The sequence below is a fragment of the Dendronephthya gigantea genome, unplaced genomic scaffold (genome assembly GCF_004324835.1).
Source record: "Dendronephthya gigantea isolate DGI-Jeju-01 unplaced genomic scaffold, DenGig_1.0 000786F, whole genome shotgun sequence".
In the NCBI taxonomy this organism is placed as follows: Eukaryota; Metazoa; Cnidaria; class Anthozoa; order Malacalcyonacea; family Nephtheidae; genus Dendronephthya; species Dendronephthya gigantea.
The window spans coordinates 1-23,274 of NW_021163796.1; the positions used below are offsets into that span (position 1 = coordinate 1).

The following is a 23,274-nucleotide window of genomic DNA, read 5'->3' on the forward strand; positions in this document are numbered from 1 at the left end:
AGAAGGGCCAGAACAATATATATATATATATATATATATATATATATATATATATATATATATATATATATATATATATATATATATATATATATACATATATACATCTAATCACTGCATCGCTATGGGACTGTACATATAGGTTCTAAATTTAATTATTTCAATTTTCATACTCGGATGTATTTAATTATTTTAAAGTGGTTGTATTTTGCATACCTATTATATTATGAGATACGCATATAGTAAAAATTATCCACGTTTTAAAACAATCAAATGAAACCACCTGAGATTTAGTAGACTTTTATGCAGATTTATCGCATTAAATAATTCATTCCTTTGATAGCATCAAAGAGCAGTGATGTAGCTTTCCAATGATATATCTTATATTTTGAATGATTTCAGAATAAAAATTATAGCGATCAAAATCAAACTTGCCCGTATATATATATATATATATATATATATATATATATATATATATATATTTATTTATATATATATATATATATATATATATATATATATATATATATATATATAATATATATATTATATTATATATATATATATATATATATATATATAATATATATATATATTATATATATGCAGATTAACTATATGGCGGAATGGGGCTCCATCAACGGGCCCGCGCTTTGGGGCCCCGCGGTTTGCACAATTATATTTCAGCGGTGTATTCGACTTTTATAGCATAATGTAAAAAAATTCGATGGAACTCCATGATTAATTTACTGATCACGTGGTACAAATCGAGCTTTCTGATTGGATGATTTACAGTTGAGATATAATATTAACTGTGGTTTTACATGCACGATAATTGTATCATGGTAATTGCACTTGAGTTGAATGCAATTTGGTGTGAAATGAAGCGCCGCGAAGCGGGAGTTTTAATATCATTTTTAACGGTCAATAGTCCTGGCTTTAATGCTTTTTATATTCATTTTGAGTATATACATAAAGACTTAAATAAATGATAACAAATGCTTACCTTTATAAATATTAATACGTTTCGTATTTTTAGGTGTGGATTGATCTATATTATAATTTTATCATTTTCGTCGTCGCTATATAAGCTCGGCAAATTTTTTGTTTGTTTCCGTATTAATTGTCGCCATGCATTTTGCTATATAATGCCATATATTTTATAACGGCACTGCCATGGCGATTTTGCTATACAAAATTCATACAAATCGACCAATCTGAACGTAATTTACAAATGATGATAAATTAAATAATTTATATTAATTATTATTGAACTTGTCATAAATCTTTCGCGTAAATTACGACGGAAGGGTAGACAACTTACTCATTAAACAATTTTATCTGAAGAGTACTACATACACGTGTAAAATAAAACAAGAATTATTGAGTAAACACGTATGAAAGAAAAAAAATGTCGCTACCAGGAGAAAAGTCAAAAAACATTCGCAATAATTAATTGTTATGGCAGACAATCTCTGCAACAACGCGATTATATACAATACAGCTAGGGACAACAAATTGAATATAAAATTTCATAAAACGATTATCATGTAAATGAGGTACATTAGTGAGATTATACAGGGTGTCCCAAAAAAAACGAAAACTATTGAAATCACTCATTGTTAAAATTTGAATGCCGTGTTCACGAGTTTCGGCTCGTCGGGATTTAATGCAACTTATAAAATGCTAAATGCTTTGTGTTGCTAGAGAAAGGGGACATGTTGAAGGTCATGGTCCTTGAGATGCACATAAATATAATTATCCATATTTGTAAATTCTAAATATTGTTAATAAAATATCATTTTTGCGAACAAGCAAATTTTACTGCATCATATGCATGCAAAAAAATGAGTATGGTAAACATTTATACACCTGTGGGTCCCAACAGAGTGCTTAGGCATTCAAACTCTAACAATTGCATTGTTATGGGTGATTTCAATAGTTTTCATTTTTTTGGGGACACCCTGTATAGTACAAAAATATACATGGATATTAAAAATATTTTAGAGGAACAGAAAAATTGCTGAATTTCTCACCCACATTTAGATGCCATTACTCGATCATAATCATTTGGCAAGTGAACGGGAGTGGGGAAGAGCTTTATCTGTTCTTACTGCAATTACTCATGGTTATGTCTGGCAAAATGGTCAAAACAATCCATCAAAGGTAAAATATTTACGTTGATCCATTCAATATGAACTCTGTCTTTTCTGATAGTTTATAGGATTGTGAAAAAGTATGCGATTTTCTAATTTTGATAGGAGGTAATAGTTATAAATGTTGAGTTTTATATTATTTACATGCAGGCGTGGTTATACTAATCAACGCATCATGTAACTCTGCTCTGAAATTGCAATTTCCGAATATCTAGAACAATCAAGCAATCTAGAGCAATTTTCTCGCTTTGCGCCCACAATCGTGGCACCATCTGCCTTCCAAGGCCTCAAGATATTTCTCCGCCCAAGTTGCAAGTAGAAACAGGCCTTTACACAGAAAACAATTTGCATAATTTTATGTTCTCCAAACTTAATAGTAAAATACACACGATCACATTACATAGCCTGGTTACAAATACCCATGCAAATAGTGATACTTCCCACTTCAGGGACGCAATTAATTAGTATGCAAAGGAATGCTGAAAGTAATTAGTATGGAAAGGCCTGCTGCATCATTAAGCATGTAGGACGCGAACACGACGACGACGGCTATCAATACAATGGGTCAGGCATTGAAATGAAATGAATAATTAAAGAGCCATGATGGGTTTTAGACGTCGTCTTCGTTCTGTTTACAACAGGAAAACGTCGTTTTTACGTCTTGCTTAGAACGGTTGCATTTCAGGACCCAGCGAGCCCTACCTCGAATTAGGCTCTATAGAATTGTCCTTAAACATAAATACAATGTTTTTAACGCCTTATATCTCACTGAATCGGTACAATTAATAATAAAAAACAACCACTTTGCCATAGCATTTATTTAAAGGAGAATTTCAGCAGGTCGTAGTCGTGTTGCCGTCCTACATGCTTAAGGTCCCTATTATGTATTCTTGACGTGCCTTCCTCTTTTAAGACCTTAACCCTAATTAATTATTCAACCCGATTCGCATCCGACTATCACCCCAAGGTTATATATATATATATATATGTTACTCGTTTCCACTCTTTTAGGAGTTCATTATGTATTCATAACAACTTTCTGTTAATTTATTCTTGTCGCAAACAACGCGAGTTTTTTAGATATTTATCACTTTAAAAATACAAAATGCTAAGATGGCCGAGTTGGTAAAGGCGTTAGACTTAAGATCTAATGTTCGTTGCACTTCGTGGGTTCGATTCCTACTCCTGGCACTATGCTTTTTTCTGTTTGCAGTCATTAAATTTTGATAGAATTGTAATTTAATTGATATTAGTTTTTACGCAAACGATATCCTCGCTTACCTGGTTTAAGACGAATTCACTTGGTCAGCTACGGAATAAAGCTCTTATGGTCTGACGCAATACAATCGCGGTTGCTATCCAAGTTGCCAGTTTTACTTTGTGCAATTTGATTATCCCTTTCAACCGATTTTCTCAAAGCGACAAGGGGAATTTCATATTGCACATGGTATAGGACAATGGCAAGGGTCATTAAGGCCGGCATAATTAAATATATGACTGAACACATTGTCAGTTGATGAATGATCGATTGTCGGTTTTGTCTAAACGCGTTTATGCGACATTAACGGTAATAGATTTTTATAACAGGACGAACCAAAACATGTTCCTCTCCAAACGAAGGGAAGCTTGCACATAAATATCGCACATCGAACAGAAATTGCCCCAGAAAACACAGCAATGGAGTGCTTACATGGAGGTCGTGCGACCGCAATCTCTACGAAGAAAGGAATGTTTTGGGTTTGCAACAAGAACAACCCTAAATGTTGTGAGTTCTTTTGCCCTGAACAAGATCGTTCGCTATTTGATACGGCTATGATGATGTGGAGGGCGAATGGTGCAATTCGTCCACTGTGTGATACCCACCAAAGACCTAGCAGGATGAGAGTTGTGAAGGATGTAAGTAAACGCATTTTTGGGAAAGCGTTTTTTGTTTGCTGCATGCGATCGTAAAAATCCGTGTAACTTTTGAGAATTGGGTGACAGATTAGAGCTCCCGAAACCGAAGTGCCAGCACGGGTTAAACTGTTGTGTGCGAAAAGTTAAAAAGGAAGGAGAAAATTAAGGTCGTCTGTTTTTCTGCCGCCCAAACGACAGAGAAAAATCTTGTGGCTTTTTTGAATAAAAAATCGCACCAGAGAATCCTTTTGACTAAGACCACTTTCCTCACATTCAGAGAGTTGGCCTTTTGCAGAGTAATCCAGCCCTGTACACGTATATGGTATCCGAAACAGGCTTTACCTTTTCAGCGCACGGGAAAATCCTCACGACGCATACGCTGAATACATGGGAGAATTCCCGATGACAACGAAGGCACAAACAGACTGTTATTAAGCAATCCTGAACATAACATTTGATAGATTGTATAACATAATGCATAGTGCAGAGTAAACTGACTATGAGTCTATGTGTGTATATATAAATAAACCTATGCACGTTTTTCCTTAATTTCACAGCCGTTTGTACAATTCTTATGTTGAATATATATTGGAATGCCGATGGCATCACCAATAAAAGCAATAGCTTATGGAAGTTCAATAAATATATATTTCATAAATATAACGCTGCTTGCTTGTCTGACGTCTGTATTCATTTGGATCTTGTTCGTGCACGATGAGTGGTTTCGACGTGATTGTTGACGAACTACAGCAAAATCATGTTTAAATCGATAAAAAAAACTTTAACGTTTCATGTAAACACTATGCTTTTAAACCACGGGAATATATTGTCGTGATTACAAGCAGCTGTATAAGGAAATAAATGTTTCAAACTTTGGTCGACTTTGTGTCTATTTAGCTTGCATATACTTAAACTGCGAAAGCGAGAAAATTGTATATACGGCAAAATGTTAGATAATATTTATTTTATTCCGTCTTTGTGGAATATAAGCGTTCCAAAAGCACAACCAAGCAAAAAAATGGGCGATTGTTTTAACATTTTTATGTACGTTATTAGCTTTGTATAGCTCTTTGACTAGCGTCTTTGCAGGCCGCTATAAGTACAAATATTGTAGTACAAATATTGTTGTAAAAATTGCACATCGCTGTAAACTTGTTCCGTTTAAGAGAATTTGTTGCCAATCCAATCGGCAAATCCATTCGTAAATCATAAAACAGTTCACCTGGTGGAATTTAAGATTAACATTATAATTCTATAAAAAACGTTTAAAACCATTAAATAAACGAAAAAACAAATTACTTTCAAATTCGCTCTGCATCTGCCGTGATCTCGCGAGTCACCCGCCAATGAGGCCAAAAATTTGCGGGACTTTACCTTCAGACACGTGTGTCTGGAGGTAAAGTCCCGCAAATTTTGGCTTCACAAAAACAATGAGGAGGTATTGTTCCAGTTATTGATTACAGTTCACTGCAGGGGTTAAGGTCTTAAAAGAGCAGGGCACGTCATGAATACATGATGATGCAGCAGGCCTTTGCATACTAATTACATCCGTCATAATGATGCAGCAGGCCATTGCATACTAATTACTTCCGTCATAATGATGCAGCAGGCCTTTGTATACTAATTACTTCCGTCCCTGAAGTGTGGAGTATCACTCACTATACTCATGCATATAGTTTGCATTTTATTTATCTCGTTTAGATTATCCCGAAGTGTTTATCAATACCATTAGTCGCAGCTGCAAATCATATCGGTAGGAAAGTCAACAACTAATGCCGAATGATTTCTTCACGTTATACACCTTGGGAACACGGAGGAATTTCGTTTTAAACTAATCGCCATATTTGTTTACATTTTTCAGGTAAAGCCAATCAGAATTTCAGAATGCCTAAATTTTCAATGCCTCATGTAAAATGATATAATTATATTGCACTTTTTATCAAAATTTATGCATTCTGATTGGGTTACTGAATGTAAACAAACTTGCTGATTTGTCTAAAACGAAATTTCCCCTTGTTCACCTTGGATCGGTTGTTTAAGACTCTTTAAATGCCTTTTGCATAGTTAAATCCAAGTTAACCCAGAAATACACGACTTTGATTGGTCTATTCTGTCTTTAACTTCAGTTAAAAATTAACTAGTCTTTATACAACTGAGCCATGACATTAAGGCCAGTATACACTACGCGACCAATCGCTGCAACACGTCGTTGCAACACGTCAACAAATTTCACAGTGTAAACAGAGAAAATGGAGCGAAAAATTCTGCTCCGATGCAAATTAATTTTATTGCCGCACGCAACACGTCGCACCAAATCAAGACAGTTTAACTTTATGCGCCATGTTGCAGCCACAAGACTGGTCAACAGGTAATTATGGCTCTTGCGTGCAATGATATCATCATTCCCGCGCGAATGTACGCACGAAGCGACTTGTTGCAGTGATATTTGTGGCCTATAGTGCATGTGTATCGGCCTTTGAACTATTCTTGATTAAAATAATTATAATAGTGCATTAATTTTTTAAGACAGTCAACAACCAGAAGTCATGAATTCGTTTCGGCCCAATGGTAGATTAAAAACGCGTTTTCATATTATGTAGGTGTGCACCCTGTTGCCTGCTTATGGTCATCCCTCATCAATAACTGGAAAATTAAAGATAAAGCAAGGTTAGTGATTATACCAATGGACCTTGCAATGTGAATTTTTCAATGGACCTTGCAATGTTTTTTACTATTATTTTTTATTTTAAATTTTCACCTTGTGAAGACCCGCTCTGGATATAAGGTAGATATTTTATTCAATCAGGGTGGGTATTTAATGATGGCACCAGCTGTGGGAAAAAGGGTATTAAAAAGGCCTCCTTCAATACCCTATAATGTATTATATAGGGAAATTTCGTGATAAAAGCAATGCGGGAAAACTATATCGCCTGTATTGGAAAAGCTCACCCAGACTCACAATGATTGAGTGTAACATGGAAATTGTGTTATCATTACTGATCAATTAGATATCCCTGGCTTTTCCTAAGGCTAACAACGGTGGGAAAGAGTTAAAAACAACCGTGTTAACAAGCCTTAGCTGGCGTTTATGTTGTCAAACAATGTATGTTGTCAAACGCTTGCATAATTTCTTGTAGCAACATTGATATGCAATCTTTATACACTGGATCAAGTGAAGAGGCTTGGTTCTTCTTAATTCATTGGGATATAGAAATTCAATCTGTTCCAGGAATTAAGGTAAACCCTGATATTATAATTTTTTCTTGTGATTTTGCTTGCTGACTAAGAATTCATTTGCCACACTGCATGAGCGTCAGTGAAAGGCTAAGCAGGCTTTTAAACCTAACCAGTTTTTATCAGCAAATCCTAATCTCATGCGCGGATCCAACTTGCATTTTTCCAGTTAACCAAATGGTACGGTATTCGCGCTATTCAGCCTAACAAGTTCGTTTGCGGTCCGGTTTTCGAATACACTCAACCGAACGCTAACGGCTTTTACAACGGTTTTTACCATAATTGGAATAAGGTCGTTGTAAACGGCGATCATTCAATCTTGTGAATAAACGCTCACTCAATCTTTTGAATACACACTTGCTTGTATTCACAAGTAAGTTTTTTCGAAGTGTGCAATGGAGATCATATAATTATAAAGAAATAACACCGCAAGCATTCAACAAATAGTTGCTTACCGGCCTTGTAAGATCTAAGAATAGCCTGTCTTCTGTCAAATAATACAATAAATAGCTTTTTCGTCCCAAAAAACGATGAAATATTGAACGTAGAAAACTCTGGGGGGAACATTGCAACCAGTAAGCTACGCTCAATGGTCTACTTTTTCAGTGCATGCGCAGTTATTCGAAGTCGATAACTCAGACTGGGCGAACCGGTTCAGACCGTGACACCGATAAATAACATATGTACTTTTTTAACTCTAGAGTGTAGCTGCTGCACAAAAGGTAAAAGTTTATGGTAAAAGTAAAACAAATTATTTGTCCCTTGTCTCCGTGGTCTATGGATAGAACGAGTCTCCTCCGCCATTTTCTTTTCGTAAACAGTCGGGCACATCTTTAATGGTCGGGCACATCCAGTATTCTAACGCAGGCATCCCGCACATGAACAAAACCCTTCGCCACTGCACTCCTATGCATGATTAGAAAGCCTGCTAGTTTAACGTTATTTAACAATAATTTTTAGCCGCGAAGATGATTGTTATCACTGAACCTGAGGCGACTAATTGTTTTAGTATAAATTTCGAGGTGTTTTCAAATAAGAAACCGAACACAATTTCATGAAATTTACACTGAAATTTATAATTACTTCAAATTTCTTATATGAAAAAAGTATTAAAATCTATGGTCACTGACCTGTGACTATCACTTCAAAGGTAATGAATTTTGACCAATAAGAATGCAGGAAGATCAATAGTCACAAATACCTATATTAATTATTTAAATTGACGCAAATAAAAGATGCGTCCGACTGTCTACGGAAGACAAATAGTAGCTTTCCTAAATCCTTTAATTGGATTGAAACCCTCCTTATTTTATCTTTAATTTGCGCTATTTTAACTAGGCTGTTCTTGACGACAATCAAGAACTGTTACGCGCATGCCTGATTATTTTACGAAACACAATTCAAAAATTGAAGATATCGTTGAAAAGAATATCTGGTATGAATAATCCGCGGCGTTTTCATTGTGATCACCCTTGTAAATCATGATTATTGTAATAGACATAGTTTATTATATCCATGTTTATAGAAAAATGCAATCCTGCTTTCTTTTATACAAAATTACGGACATTCCTAACTGGGTATAGTATGCTTTACTAGTTATTGAGTATTGTTTCATACACAATTTAAACTATAATAAGTTCTTTGAATGTTTGCACGGCAATAATAGTCATTTTGTACGCCGTTTTTTTGTGGAAACACTACCTTGAATTAATTTTTGACGGAGTCGAGCTTTTTATTCATCGATCGCGGAGCTTATTATTATAACGTATATCAAACTTGTTTTCATTTAGATGGAAGAACAACAAATCGTTGCCTGATGGAATTATTTATGAAGGAGTGAGCTCAAAACCATTTCAGGTTTGTAAAACGTTTGTCAGTTGCACCGGCTCAATGGATTCCCAGGATATTTCCCCGTTTGGCGCCGTTTTAGCTGGAGAGAGTTGGGGGCGGGAAAGTGCGTTTTAAAATAGCTAACTCCTTCACTGACTTTAAGTAACTGATTACAGTAAAAATTCTTCATAGTCTTTCCTTAGTCTAGATTAAAAAGTTCTCTGTCGCCGATTCGGGCATGTTGTAGAACATAGACTGGACTATGGTTTGGACTGGAGTTGTAAACTAAAGACTCATAAAACATGGACTCATAAAACATGGACTTGAAAAACATGGACTTGTAAAGCATGGACTTGTAAAATTGCATGTCTTGTGAAACATGGACATGCAAAACATAGACTTGAAAAACATGGACTTGTAAAACATGGACTTGTAAAACATGGACTTGTAAAACATTGTCTTGTAAAACATGGACTTGTAAAACATGGACTTGTAAAACATTGTCTTGTAAAACATGGACTTGTAAAACATGGATTTGTAAAACATGGACTTGTAAAACATGGACTTGTAAAACATGGACTTGTAAAACATGGACTTGCAAAACATGGACTTGTAAAACATGGACTTGTAAAACATTGTCTTGTAAAACATGGACTTGCAAAACATGGACTTGTGTCTTGTAAAACATGGACACCAATCTTAGGAAATCTACAAATTTGTTGGTTTTACCACAACAACAGATTACAAAATATCTTGTCACTCTCTACCCCTCCTTTATTATTTTGCCGTCGGAATTGGACGGCGATAACGACGTAAAACTGGCAATAACGACCATTTACAGACATACAAAGACATGCATTTTGGGGGCAGAGAGTGACAAGATATCTTGTAATGTGTTGTTGTGTGCATGGTGTGTTTAATGAGCTCAAACCAGCAGATTCGAAGATTGGTGTTTATGTTTTACAAGACTATACAAGTCTATTTTTTACAAGGTTATGTTTTACAAGTCCATGTTTTAAAAGTCTATGTTTTACAAGTCCATGTTTTAAAAGTCCATGTTTTACAAGTCCATATTCTACAAGTCCATATTTTACAAGTCCATGTTTTACAAGTCCATGTTTTACAATTGCATGTTTTACAAGTCCATATTTTACATGCCCATATTTTACAAGTCCTTGTTTTACAAGTCCATGTTTACAATTGCATGTTTTACAAATCCATGTTTTACAAGTCCATGTTTTACAAGTCCAATCCACTCCATAGTTTACAACTCCAGTCCTATGCATGACCCAGTCCGAACATGCCGCGGAATCGTGCCATTGGTGCATTTTTTGGCACATGGAAATCAAATTATGCTCTCCCGGAGAATTTTTGTAATTTTTTTATGAAAATATATGCCAAAACTTCTTTCGCTACAATGGTCAATGAGCGTGCCTGATTACCTTGATTAGGCGATATATGCTACATGAGATCCGACTGAGTCCGAAAATGAACCGATCAGTGCCATACGCATGCACGGAAGATCCCACTTTAGCAGAACATCATAATTTTTATATGGTTAAATCATTAGTTTTCAGGGGCAAGTGGAGCACAAAGTACTGGATTCCATCTGTTTGATGCCGCTCTTAGTATTACGCACGAAGGTAGATATTTTATAATATTATAATATTTTATAATATTATACAGTTTTCCCCGGGGTGCTAGACTATCGACAAAGAGTTTTGGAGACAAGAAGTATTCAAATATTTTCTAAGACTGCCGGAAAAAATTGCCCCTAAACATTGGCAAAAATTATGCATTGAAGTCAGGTAGATACATGCATGCATGCATGCATGCATATTTCGAATGACTTGCTTTGTTCGTGCTTTTTCCTCAGCCTATAGTGAAGTGATATTTCAATTCACAAAGACGACCATATTGTTTGGAAAATTCTCGGTGTAACTTTTTGAAGCATGGCAATGTATCAGCAAATATATACTTAACTGTGGCTGAATCATTTAATAATGATTATAATTATGCAAAGCATTACATACAAAAGTAACTCGAGCTGGCTACAAAATTAACCTTCTTCTACTGGATACCGTAGTTATATGGCTATTTCTATTGTCTTCTATCTATTAGATGGTGAAAAGGCATTTCTGGACTCTATGTTGGGTTATATGCCTCGTGGTCATCGGAGATTTGTGAAAGAAATTCGTAGAGAACCGTCTATTCGTGACTATGGTTTGTAAATCAAATTTGAAATATAAATTTCAATTCACTGTGTCACTTCAATATATATTGCATGGTTACCCATGTACATAAATGTCTTGCCTTGTTTCCTTTCAAATAACATAAGATATCCTTACTGTAACAGTCGTAAGAAGTGAAAATAGTGAATTGTTGAAGCTATACAACGAATGCGTGGAAAGTCTCGTGCAGTTTCGAAGTCTGCATGTTCAAGTTGTAACGAGGCGAGTTCAATATTTAATTTTATTTCATATAACCCGTCTGACTCCATATATTTACTAACGGAAAAAATCCGCGGAATAAGTTTTCCCTTTTACTGCAAAAATAAAAGTGATGTTTTAATGAGATAAAAGGCCATTTATATATATGAGGGAAAATATATATATATATATATATATATATATGGCAACTTATATATACGACGCAACTTGAGTAAGACGGGAGCTGTCAGGCCCGTCTTACACAAGACGCGTCTTATCTAAGACGCGAAAAAGCATTTTGCATAGTTTATACGATGAGGTCTTATTTAACCGGTTGCGTCCTTTTCCTCGTTTAAATGGCCCTATAATGACATTACGTGAGGGGTATTTCTCGTGGGACTCGCCCCTACAGTGTAGCTACGCGTTTTAATACCTTCAGATATGTGACAATTCAAGCGGCGAGCAAGAAAAATGAAACATGTACAGCACCAGTATATTACGTCACATCAGGCACAGCAGGCACAGGTATATGAAGGGGGAAATTACATTGTTATTTAATTTATTGCATAATATTCTGACTCATGCATGAGCTGCATGTTGAAATCGCACGGAAACTATTATTGTTTTCTTTGATGGAATACTGTAACAGCTGAACTGAAATTTGACTGCATGGCCTTTAGAATTTGCAATTCTTATTTTTCCTTAACGCATGCAGGCTACGAAACATTTGCAGACAATTCTGATTTTATTTCATCATTTTTTATTATTTTAGTTTTTTGAGTACATTATTAATTTTATGTTATTACACATTCTCTTTTTAAGAATATATGTCTTTTCTGAAACGAGTAAGGAACAAGACAAATGATGCCAAGATCAAATAAATAAACCATTATGGAACATATACAGTCAAACTACACAGCACCTACTGATTAGCTACATAGACTATCCAAACATTCAAGTGGATCTTTAATAGGCTTTAATACCACCTACAGACTATATGGACTGTCCAATTTACCTGATATATAATTCATGAATATATATTTGTGACACATGTATTTAAAATGATATCAATTATGAATTGGGTGGAAAGGGCGACTTAAAAGCAACTATTTCTGGACTTTTTAATCTCTATACCACAAATAAATTCATGACATTTTCTTTGTGGTTATTTGAAAAGACGTAGCGGTCGCACTAAACGATGCAATGCTTGTCGCATCATAATATTCCGAGGCATGCACAAAAACATGAAAAGTATTCGTCTGCACTTGGGAATGGTCATGAACACTGATCATAATTATTCACTATAGTGACAATAACAAAACCTGATTTCTCACGTAGCCACAACGTATAATAACCAACCTTTCCTAACGTAATAACCGGTACTTGTGGCTTGACCTTTGCGTTATCTTCGAAGAATAGCTCGGTGACCTTTTTGACAATGCCGGCGTCGTCACGAACTTGCCTTTGCCATAAACAATTCACCAAACGTTTGAATATTCAAATATGTGCATGGTAATTCAGGTTGAACGTCAACTCTCCATTATGAAGTTTATTCTTCCGCCCTATTTAAAAGATCTTAACAAAGACTTTTTCTCAGCCATTGTCATTTGGCACTGAAAAACATCTTTGTTGTTTCATTTTGATACATTTCTATTTCACCAATTTTGAAATGAACGACACCGTCAACACATTCCTTCACTTAAATGCGTTTGAAATAATAGAATCAGAAAGGGAATGGATAATGTCTTCACTAAAAAATACGACGTATCGTACACTCGTGGTTTCCTTCCTCATCAAAACCCTCTGGTAAGTATATTTATAATCCTCAGCCAATCAGCATTTTAATGACTCGATTTCTTACACAATAACTTGCAGACTTTATTTTCGTTGGTAATCAGACGTTTAAATATCGCGCTCCACGAAATTGAATAACCATTATTAAGCGGCAACTGAAGAACGGCAAGCACTTTTTGAAAGAGAATTAAAACACAGAGTCATACCTAGAAGTTTAATTGGGAGGGTTGCATAATCGTATCTTCGTCTTTTGGCCAATTAATTGCCTTTAAACGCCGAAACGAGATTAATTGTTCCTTTCTTCCTGCGAACTTATGTAAACAGTACTGTATGTATATACATTTTTCATCATTATACTGCATTAGAACGCAAATAATAATACACTGTGTAGTTATATAGCTAATACTGTCTAGTTATATATTTCAGCTCAAATTTAGCAATCCATACTTCTCAATCTGGGATGATATCTTCAATGAATTAACCTCGCTCATTCAGTTCAAGAAACTACAACAAGCTGTAGAACAAGTAAGGAACGACCGATATTTACGAAAGTGTTTAAAACTATAAAACATAATTAGTATAAAATCAAATTTCTTCGTCATAAGCTCACGAACACCTATTATAAAATAAATTATAACGTGTTTCGAAATTTAATTCGCGTATGGAATTCAAACTTGGAACACGTACTACCTTGTTGTTGTTATTTTATAAAACAATGACTTAATGGTTTCCTGTGTTTCGATGGCCGGCCTGATCCAAACAATTGTGCATGAATGTTGCTTTGATTAAGAAAAGCTCGCAAAATCACTAGCCTTCGGCTTGTGTTTCACGCGCGCGATTTTCTTAACTCTCGCAACATTCCAGCATGTTTGGATGAGGCCATCCAAACACGGAAACCAAGAAGTAACCAAGACTTTATTTGTCAAGAAAGCAGAGCCCATGCACCTATAAGAAATATTTCGCAAGCTGGGGAAATCTTTGTATGAATTAGCCCGCCTTCAACAACGTCTCTCCAACGGGCCTGTATTCATGTGTTATATTTTGTCTACTGCGTAATATAGATGAAACGGTCAGCATTATAAAAACGCAATTCCCCGTAGTTTAATATATATATATTCAATTTAATTTCACATAATGACAAACCATATTGGCATTGAAGCCGGTTATGCCTCGTTTACACTGTAACAGACTCGCTTGTGACGATATGTAAAACTTGTATGTAAGTAAAACTTGTGATTGGTTGATTATGCTGATTAGTTTAATTGGTGTATAGATTTGGTATATTTTTTATCACTACCAGTAAAATTTCTTACTGCCTTTTACAGCCCTACAAAATTTGATCCACCCCGGAAACAATCCAGTATAGTGCATGTAAACAGGGTCTTAAGCCGCGTTTATACACTCCACTCGATTTATTTATTAGTACGGCACTGTTAAAATCGGTACCCGCACTGTAAAAACTGAATGGTTGAAATGACCAAAAAAAAAGGTTGCAACCATTTAAAATGGTTGTTTCAACCAATTAAATTGGTTAAAACCAAATTAAAATGGTAGAAATAACCAATAAAAAATTGGTAAAATGGATATGAAAGCTCATATTGGTAAAAACAACCAAATATATTTAGTAGCAACAAATAAAATTTGGTTAAATTGACCAATTACTCTTTGCGGTCGATGAAGTATATTTGTACACCTCTGGTTCTTTTTTTTTATTGAATCCAATAGAATATGATATAGCACATTCTAAATCCTATAGAATATTCTATCGGACTTTTTATGATTTTATGCTATAGAGAATTCTATTGCTATATTCTATAGAATTTACAAATCCTATAGAATATTAAATTTTAAAGTTAAAATTCTCAGCAAAAATCGCTCCGGTTTTGGAAGGACAAATCACACATATTTCACTGTTAACTGTTTTCATAATATACCTGTTCGCGGGTAAGGTGGCGGGTGTTTTGCCCAAACAAGACCGCAAGGTCATGTGGGACTTGTCCAACCGACACGCGTTATTTTCAAATTTTGAGCGCGTCTTTGACTCTTTGTCATCCGTTCAAGGTTTTATAGTAGAATTTAGTGAGTTTTTCTTTCGTATTTTAACATAAAATACGCGTTATTTGAATTTGTCAATAAGTAGTCATGCGAAATTGGTGAAACAGGCTGGATTAATACGCGAGGAGATCCGGATTATTTGTGAATAGTGACTGTGATCGCGAGGATTTGTAATGTTGTCATGGCCATGTGGAATTTCTAAAGTTAATAAGAAAATAATCAAAGGTTCCATTCGACCATCTACAATTTCAACAACAACATGTGTACAGCTAAAGTATTATAATTCAGTGGTGAGTGTGTTTGTATATAATATATGTTTATATTTAAAATATTGACTATTTTTTCAGATCAGACTTTGTATGGCTGCTGGACCCTTTTTCAAAACTTTGTCCAGCTGTCACTTCACTCACTTGCCTATTAGTATTAATTAATATAAAATGCCCTCTATGTATAACCATGCACTGAGTCATTTAAAAGATTACTTTATTCACTCCATCAAGGCTTCAAGATCACCTTTAAGTGCAAGATACTTATGACTGATGCTGAATCAGAAATGGCAAGTATTATTGTATTTATATGCTGTCAAAACTCAACAACTGCAAATCCTACTTCTGGTGAATCATATAGATAATATAATATACCTTTTATTTATATCATTATAAATAGGACAATTACAACTAAAATTTATTTCTGTCAATGCTTTTGCAGTACATTTATAAATTCTATAGCTATTATATCATGGCATAATGCTAGGAGTGAATAAGGTGCTAAATGTTTAATTTTCATATTAACCGTTAAAATTTACAGATTTTCTTATATCCAAACATCATATTAACCAAAGGTCAAAATAGAGTTATAAAAGCAAAATTAAATGTAAAAGATTTGGTTTAGGCAATTATGGGCATGTCAAGGATGCAAGAACAACTTTGCTGTCATTCCATCCCTGGAAAAGCTTCAAATGCCTTTAAAGAAAAGGATGCAAAACCCCAACTCAACCCAGAGAAAATTAAGAGTATATGTGGTAAGTAGTATTGTTAGTAACTATGTGTGGAAGTTAATATATCTTATATACATATCTTGGTTTAGCTATTGTTGACTTTTACTTTTTCTGTGTGTAGAGCATCATTTCAATGCACATGGTTGAGATGCCGAAACATTGATTCAAAGAAGCCGTCAATGCTGGCTGCTCTGGAAAAGAACAAGAACAAAGATGTCCAACACATTATTGGTCTGTTAGAGGATTGTCACCCGAACAAGAAAAAGGTATCTACAGATATATATGTATATAATATACAACGTTGAAATACAGTATGCAAATCACATTTATTATGTTGCCTGCTGAATCTTGTAATCAAACTTATTTAAAAGAAATGGAAAACCATTGCATTTTCACTGCCCCACTGCTTCAGTTGGGACAGAAAAAGACCTGGCCAATTTTTTTGGGAAATTGGCCCTGTAAATATTAAACTATAGGCCATAAAAACTTAAAATATGCTCAAGTGGCTTCTTGTCTAGTGTAGGGTCTTGTTCTTTTGTGTCCCAGGATTTTTCCCATATGTAAATGTTTTATTTCCAAGCTTAGGAATATTAAGTTTTATAATTTTTAAATTTTATTTTAGGATGACAGTGGTGTTGAAATTTTGACTATTGTCAAAAAAAGCACATCCCCGAAGGTGCTATTAACTGGATCTCTTGGTGACATTCACTAGACCTTGTGGCTGAAGGCATGGTAGCAATAAAGTTTAAGCAGTTTTCCATCTTAAATGAAGTTATGTGTTTGCTGACTGCATTGTATGTATCCAACGCAGAGAACCCTAAAGCTGGAGGTGGGTAGACAAAGAATGTGTTTCCTTCTTCTGGACCAGATATTACTACAAACAGACGGAAAACGGAACATTCCAATTGAATTGAAAACTTTTTACCCCAGCTTTGAGAACCTGGAAATGACCTAAGTATAGATGAATCCTAGTAAGATAAGTGTTTGCATGTAGTAACTTGTATATATGTGTGCAAATAACCATTAGGATAAATTATTTATTATATTAGATCTTTTATAATATATATGTGTGTATTGACAAAATTTGATTTGAAGTGCTTTGAATTTCAGGATAATTTAACCAATCTTTAATTGGTTAAAATAATTGGTCAAAAAAACCATTGCACATTGGTTACATTAACCAAATTCAATACAGGTTACATCAACCTATTAAATATTGGTAGATTCAACCAATATTAATATTGGTAATTTTAACCAAAATGAATTTGGTAAAAAAATAACCAAATTTTAATTGGTTGTCCTGGTTGCATCCAGGAGAACCTTTTTTTTTTGGTTGTTTCAACCATTCATTTTTTACAGTGCGGGCCCATTTCATCTTGTGTCTGTCTTAGTTTTGGTAGCCTCAACACTAATAAAATTGGTACCCATTTTTGCCTTGCCGACGCCGTGCCAATAAATTGAGTGTAGTGTAAACGGGGTCTTAGCCTTAGGCCTGTTTTCCACTTCAATCGTATCGTAGCGTAACGTAGCGTAGCGTATTTCTTTGTATTCGACTTTAAAACAATCAGATTCGCTACGTTTCGCTACGATACGGTTGAAGTGGAAAACGGCCTTTAGTTTACCCTTTACCGTTACAGGCCATTCGACATATAGATACATATTATCTGAAAATACAGAAAATAACAGAAAAGCTGCTAAATTTTCTTTCAAATCTAGATGCCAATACTCGATCATAATCACTTGGCAAGTGAACGGGAGTGGGGAAGAGCGTTGACTGTTCTTACCGCTATTACTCATGGTTATGTCTGGCAAAATGGGCAAAACAATCCACCAAAGGTAAACTGATATTTATATATGTTCATGGATTCAGCTTGAACTCTTTTATAAAATAATATGATACAAATCCCTTGATGTATAGAGGTCTAACACTGATAACAATTTGCATGCGCAAGTTATATAGCTAAACTATAATCTGCTTACTTACACTTACCTACACTTCTATTTTACTAGCATTTATGTCTGTCATCTTGCGCGAGTAATATTTGTATATTATTTCCTCGCATGTCGCTCCATGGATGTTGCATTTCCGCAGCTCGTTACTGGGCATTTTCCCACAGTCTTAATTACGATTGAAAGAGCCAAACACGAGTTTGGGATATTTTGAGCTAGGGGTTACAATTACCCCTAGCCATTTTATTAATAAAATGACGTAATATTTATTAACTTTAACAGAACTGATTAACTATATAACTTTACATATTTTTCATCACATTGTTTTGCCCAGTAAGGTGAGGGTAAAATTTACAATAACGCCCCCCCTAGCCCCGAATACCATCACAACCAGGTTCGTTGATGCAGGCATGGGGAGGAGGTGGGATGTATGAAACTGTTTAGAATAGTTTGACTTGCTTCGCCAGCTGACTTTAAGCGACTAACTTGAAATGTTTATGAGTGTGTCTTATGATAGCACCCTGAAAATAATCTAATTGTTCCATCTGTTAAATTATTTGCCTACAGCTAAAGTTTTATCTCTTCAGAGCAGATTTCCTCCACCCCTTTGGCAGAGTTGCCCATTATGATAATGAAACAAGATGACAGACATAAAATTCCTATTCGCAGGCAAATATTATATTTATTGATTTCGTTTAGATTATTCCAAAGTGTTTATCAATACCATTGGTGGCGGCTGCAAATCATATTGGTATATAGGAAAGAGTATAATTAATAATGTTGGATGCTTTTTCCGTATATATATATAATAGATAAGCAATGAATAATAGTACTGCATGTTTTCAATGTTTTTGGTAGATTATATATAGCTTCAGAATTCGAGTTTTTCGACAAAGGTCTACATATCTCAAATTATGCAAATATACAGCTGAGCTATATAATTAATTGGTATAATCAAAGAAGTTTTCATAATATAATGTAGGTGTGTATCCTGTTGCTTGCGTCTGGTCATCTCTGATCAATAACTGGAAAATTAAAGATGAAACAAGGTTAGTGATTAGCGTTAGCAAACAGATCTTTTATAAAAACTTTCAAGAGACTTTGTAATGTTTTTTACTAATGTTTTTTTTTTCATTAAATTTTCATATTTTAAAGACCCGCTTTGGATATAAGGTAGATATTTTATCGAATCAGGCTGACCTATTTTGGGGATGGGCCATATAATTATAGCCGTATTACTTTAGCCGTGGCAGAGGCCGAAGGAGACTGGAAATAGGTGTATTAAATATCTTATTCATGACTTCGTGATAGAAAAAACAGTGTGAAAAACTATAAGAAGATATCATAGTGGCAAAATTGTAAAAGCAAGAAAATTTCATCTGAAGTTGAAGTATTCTTCTCTAAGTTCTATTTCTTTCCCTGAGATTGACCGTCTTGAGACTTTCCTAAGATTATTAGCCTAAAAACTAGCCCCGTTAAAACAATGGACCTATTTGCATAATTAAAATAATTATGTTCTAGTTTCTAAGAAGAAAGAAAAGAGCATACATAAATTAGTGTAATTGCCAGGTTTGGCAGCAAAATGTCGAGTATTTTGAAATATATATAGCCATGCAAAGTAGGCAAATTTTGTAATCTTTTTACTATGCCCGGAAGCGTGTAACTATATTTCGGTAGTAAAATCGCCTACATCGCATGGCCATAATTTCCGTACTTTACCATATTTCGCTGCCAAACTTGGCAATTTTACTAAGTTTGGTTTTCACTTTTCGGAAATTCCCATTTTGTTGCCTAAATCAAATGCTGGTCTGATATAAAAAAAGGGTCAATTCATATATGTTGTCAAACGATTTACTTCCTCTAGCAACATTGATATGCAATCTTTATATACCGGATCAAATGAGGAGATTTGGTTCTTTTTAATTCACTGGGATATAGAAATCCAGTCTGTACCAGGAATTAAGGTAAGTCCTGAAATTTTTTGTGATTTTGCTTGCTGGCCAAGACTTGATTTTCCATATTGAGCATCAATTGAGAGGGTAAGCAAAGCTTGATTTAGTCGCACTATGGTTAGCGCTAACAATTCCTTCACCAGACAACGGTAGTCTATGCCAGTTCAGGGTACGTCGGAATATATTATACGGCCTAATTTCAGAATTTCAAAATACTTTATAATACCAACCCTGTTGTTTATCCATTTTCAAAAGAATATTTCTACTTAAAAATCTACCAATATATGATTACAATTCAAGTCAGAGCTGTGATAATCTGACTTTCCCTGAGTCTGCAACATCGTTTACTAAATTAACTGGTTATATCAGGGCCGTCGCTAGAAGCTGATTGGGGAAGGGGGTTACATACTAATATATCCATGTGCGTACAACCGTAAAAACAATAGCTAATAAAAGAAATTAGTCGGGCATAAGACGAATATATGAATATGCATCCCCTCTTCCCAATTAAGCTTCTGGTGACGGACCTACTAGTTATTGTCCCTAATGAGTCAGCCAAATTGTGACTAATTAAAATTGTCTATTTTCACAACTCTAGAGTGTAGTCGCTGCACAAAAAGTATGTTGTCAACTATTAACTTTTTCAAAGTTTTGAAGAACTTTACCAAACATAAGAGAATCGTAAATAATGACACTATTCGATTCGATAAACATGCTACAACTTGTCGCATCCTTTCTGATCTTTCAATCATTAGAAACGTTATTTGATCAACAAGTAAGGTCTGCGTTTTTTCCATACTATTAAGCTTTTATACATTATCTTGATTTCTTGCTCTTTTAATATCGTTACCTTTAGGCTGTGCGTGACAAAATCAAGAACTACTCTGCGCATGCTTGGTCGTTTTACAAGCAACTATTCAGAAATTAAAAAATCGTTAAAAAGAATGTATGGTATGAAAAATCAGTGAATCTATGCATCATCACCACCATCATCACCAGCATCGTCATCATGACTATCATCATCGTATATGCCAACATCATCATCCTCATTACCACCATCAACAGAAGCATTATTTCCCGTAGCTTTTTTCAAGCAAAATATTTGTCTATAGTGATATCGAACAAGGTCAGCTAACCGCGTCGTAGATCGTAAACTAAACTCCCTATTATTCGCTCAGTGGAATTTCCGTCTGTTGCTACTAATGGACCACTTATCTCAATATAAAGAGGGACAAAAAATCCCCATTTTAGCCAAAAAATATTTTGGTCTAGGACTCTCAGGAGTTCGCCTGCATAGTAATGAAATCGCGTGAAATCGCTGTACTAAAGAACGTATGAGAGGCCTAGGGACTAGACTGTGCGGAAATGAACACAAAAGACCCTGGGACGGGTATATATACCACTAACATCACCACTATCACCACAATCATAGTCCTCATCACCACTGTCATCACCACCTACCTAGGCCTTATCACCACTATCACCCTAAGCATTATCATCATTACCGTTATAATCAGCACCATCATTATCATTACCCTCATCCCCACTATCATCACTGCCATTACCACAGGTATTATCATCATCATCATCGTCGTTTTGTATTACTCTTATAATAATCACAAAACGACTTTGAGTGAATTATTTAGCTAACATTTTGACAATATGTTTTAGAACAATGTAGTCCAACTTTCTTTTATACGAAATTACGGATATTTCTAGCCGGGTATAGTATGCTATATTTTTGCATCATACACATACAAAAATTCGAGATTTCGAGCATAATACAAATAATTATGTAATGTTCAAATAATCTAAACCTGCTTCAAAATTTGTTCTTCTCATGTGCGGACGCATTGAAAAACAGATAATCAGTTTAACTTTCTTTGAAATTAGCTGTTACTAATAAAGTTCGGTACACTACAAACACAACGCCCCATACTGCCCAAAAAGAAAGTCCCTCATCACTATTTATGTAATCATAACGATCGCTGACACAAAACCCGTTTCCTTTCAACTTACATGTAAATTAAAATGCTCTATGATAGTAAAAACCGCATTTGTGTAATGTTTTTTTTCTTTGATCTGTGGCATGCACCACTAGTCAAAGTAATACAACATTAATGGCAACATATTACGCGACATCAGGGTGCGTTATGTAACAAGCGTGCGTGCATTTTGCAACCTTATTATGCAAAATGTGCAACATGTAGTGCAGCATCGTGCAGCAACGTCTTCCGTCCGACCACGTAATTGTTGCAATGATTTGATTAATTTATAATAACTTGGGAATCGTTCGCAGATACTATACAACATAAATGTTTTCAATTAGTTGGAAGAACAACAAATCGCTTCCAGATGGAATTATTTATGAAGGAGTGAGCTCAAAACCATTTAAGGTTCGTAATAATTTTTCAAGGTTGAATTAACTTTTAGTGACCTACTGAAGTTGCGCCGGCAGAGAGGAGGGGTGCATGTCTTTATAAGCATATTAGCCACACGTAAATTTTCGACGAATAAAACATCATTATGGTCATAAATAATTCGAAATATACTCTTAAATACGTCAATAGTGTATGCTTTATAACCTGACATAGTTCACGATTAAAGCTTTAAAAGCTATGTTACTAGTATATTCGTAAAAAAAATTAAAAATGAGTCAAACAAGATACCGTTTTTTAGCACTAAATTTAAATAATAAACCAATCATTTCCGGCCATGTGACATTGTGATTAGGTGAACACTAATTTTTTCTACGGAATGTAATTATTTTACCATTATTATTACAGTTTTCAGGAGCAAGTGCATCGCAAAGTACTACATTTCATTTGTTTGATGCCGCTCTTGGCATTACGCACCAAGGTATTTTTCACCTGCAATGTACATACAAGAGAATAAAGCATAACTAGTTATTTGAAGAAAAGTAACCATTTAAACAAGATAATATTATTATTCTTGAAATTTTGCATCGTGATAATTGT

At 34.8% G+C, this 23,274-nt stretch overlaps 2 protein-coding genes, 1 long non-coding RNA gene and 1 other non-coding gene across 4 annotated transcripts; all 4 read left to right on the forward strand.

Moving 5' to 3' along the window:
* Positions 1-3,266: 3,266 nt before the first annotated feature.
* On the forward strand, positions 3,267-3,350 carry Trnal-uaa. Its single transcript has one exon. It is a non-coding gene; the product is annotated as a tRNA-Leu (tRNA).
* Positions 3,351-3,735: 385 nt separating this feature from the next.
* LOC114544431 (indoleamine 2,3-dioxygenase 2-like) lies at positions 3,736-11,630 on the forward strand. Its single transcript, XM_028563079.1, has 12 exons — positions 3,736-4,055; positions 5,757-5,808; positions 6,656-6,722; positions 6,823-6,840; positions 7,193-7,292; positions 7,991-8,011; positions 8,628-8,724; positions 8,815-8,866; positions 9,080-9,146; positions 10,690-10,762; positions 11,241-11,342; positions 11,476-11,630. The coding sequence occupies exons 1-12, from the start codon at positions 3,837-3,839 to the stop codon at positions 11,628-11,630; spliced, it is 1,023 nt and encodes a 340-aa protein (XP_028418880.1). The 5' UTR covers positions 3,736-3,836.
* Positions 11,631-16,294: 4,664 nt separating this feature from the next.
* LOC114544429 (indoleamine 2,3-dioxygenase 2-like) lies at positions 16,295-21,224 on the forward strand. The gene is made up of 10 exons (XM_028563078.1): positions 16,295-16,418; positions 16,516-16,660; positions 17,017-17,223; positions 18,111-18,230; positions 19,044-19,095; positions 19,327-19,393; positions 19,500-19,517; positions 20,209-20,308; positions 20,895-20,915; positions 21,153-21,224. The coding sequence occupies exons 3-10, from the start codon at positions 17,191-17,193 to the stop codon at positions 21,222-21,224; spliced, it is 483 nt and encodes a 160-aa protein (XP_028418879.1). The 5' UTR covers positions 16,295-16,418; positions 16,516-16,660; positions 17,017-17,190.
* Positions 21,225-23,155, forward strand: LOC114544430. The gene is made up of 4 exons (XR_003690419.1): positions 21,225-21,247; positions 21,968-22,019; positions 22,626-22,692; positions 23,083-23,155. It is a non-coding gene; the product is annotated as an uncharacterized LOC114544430 (long non-coding RNA).
* Positions 23,156-23,274: the final 119 nt, after the last annotated feature.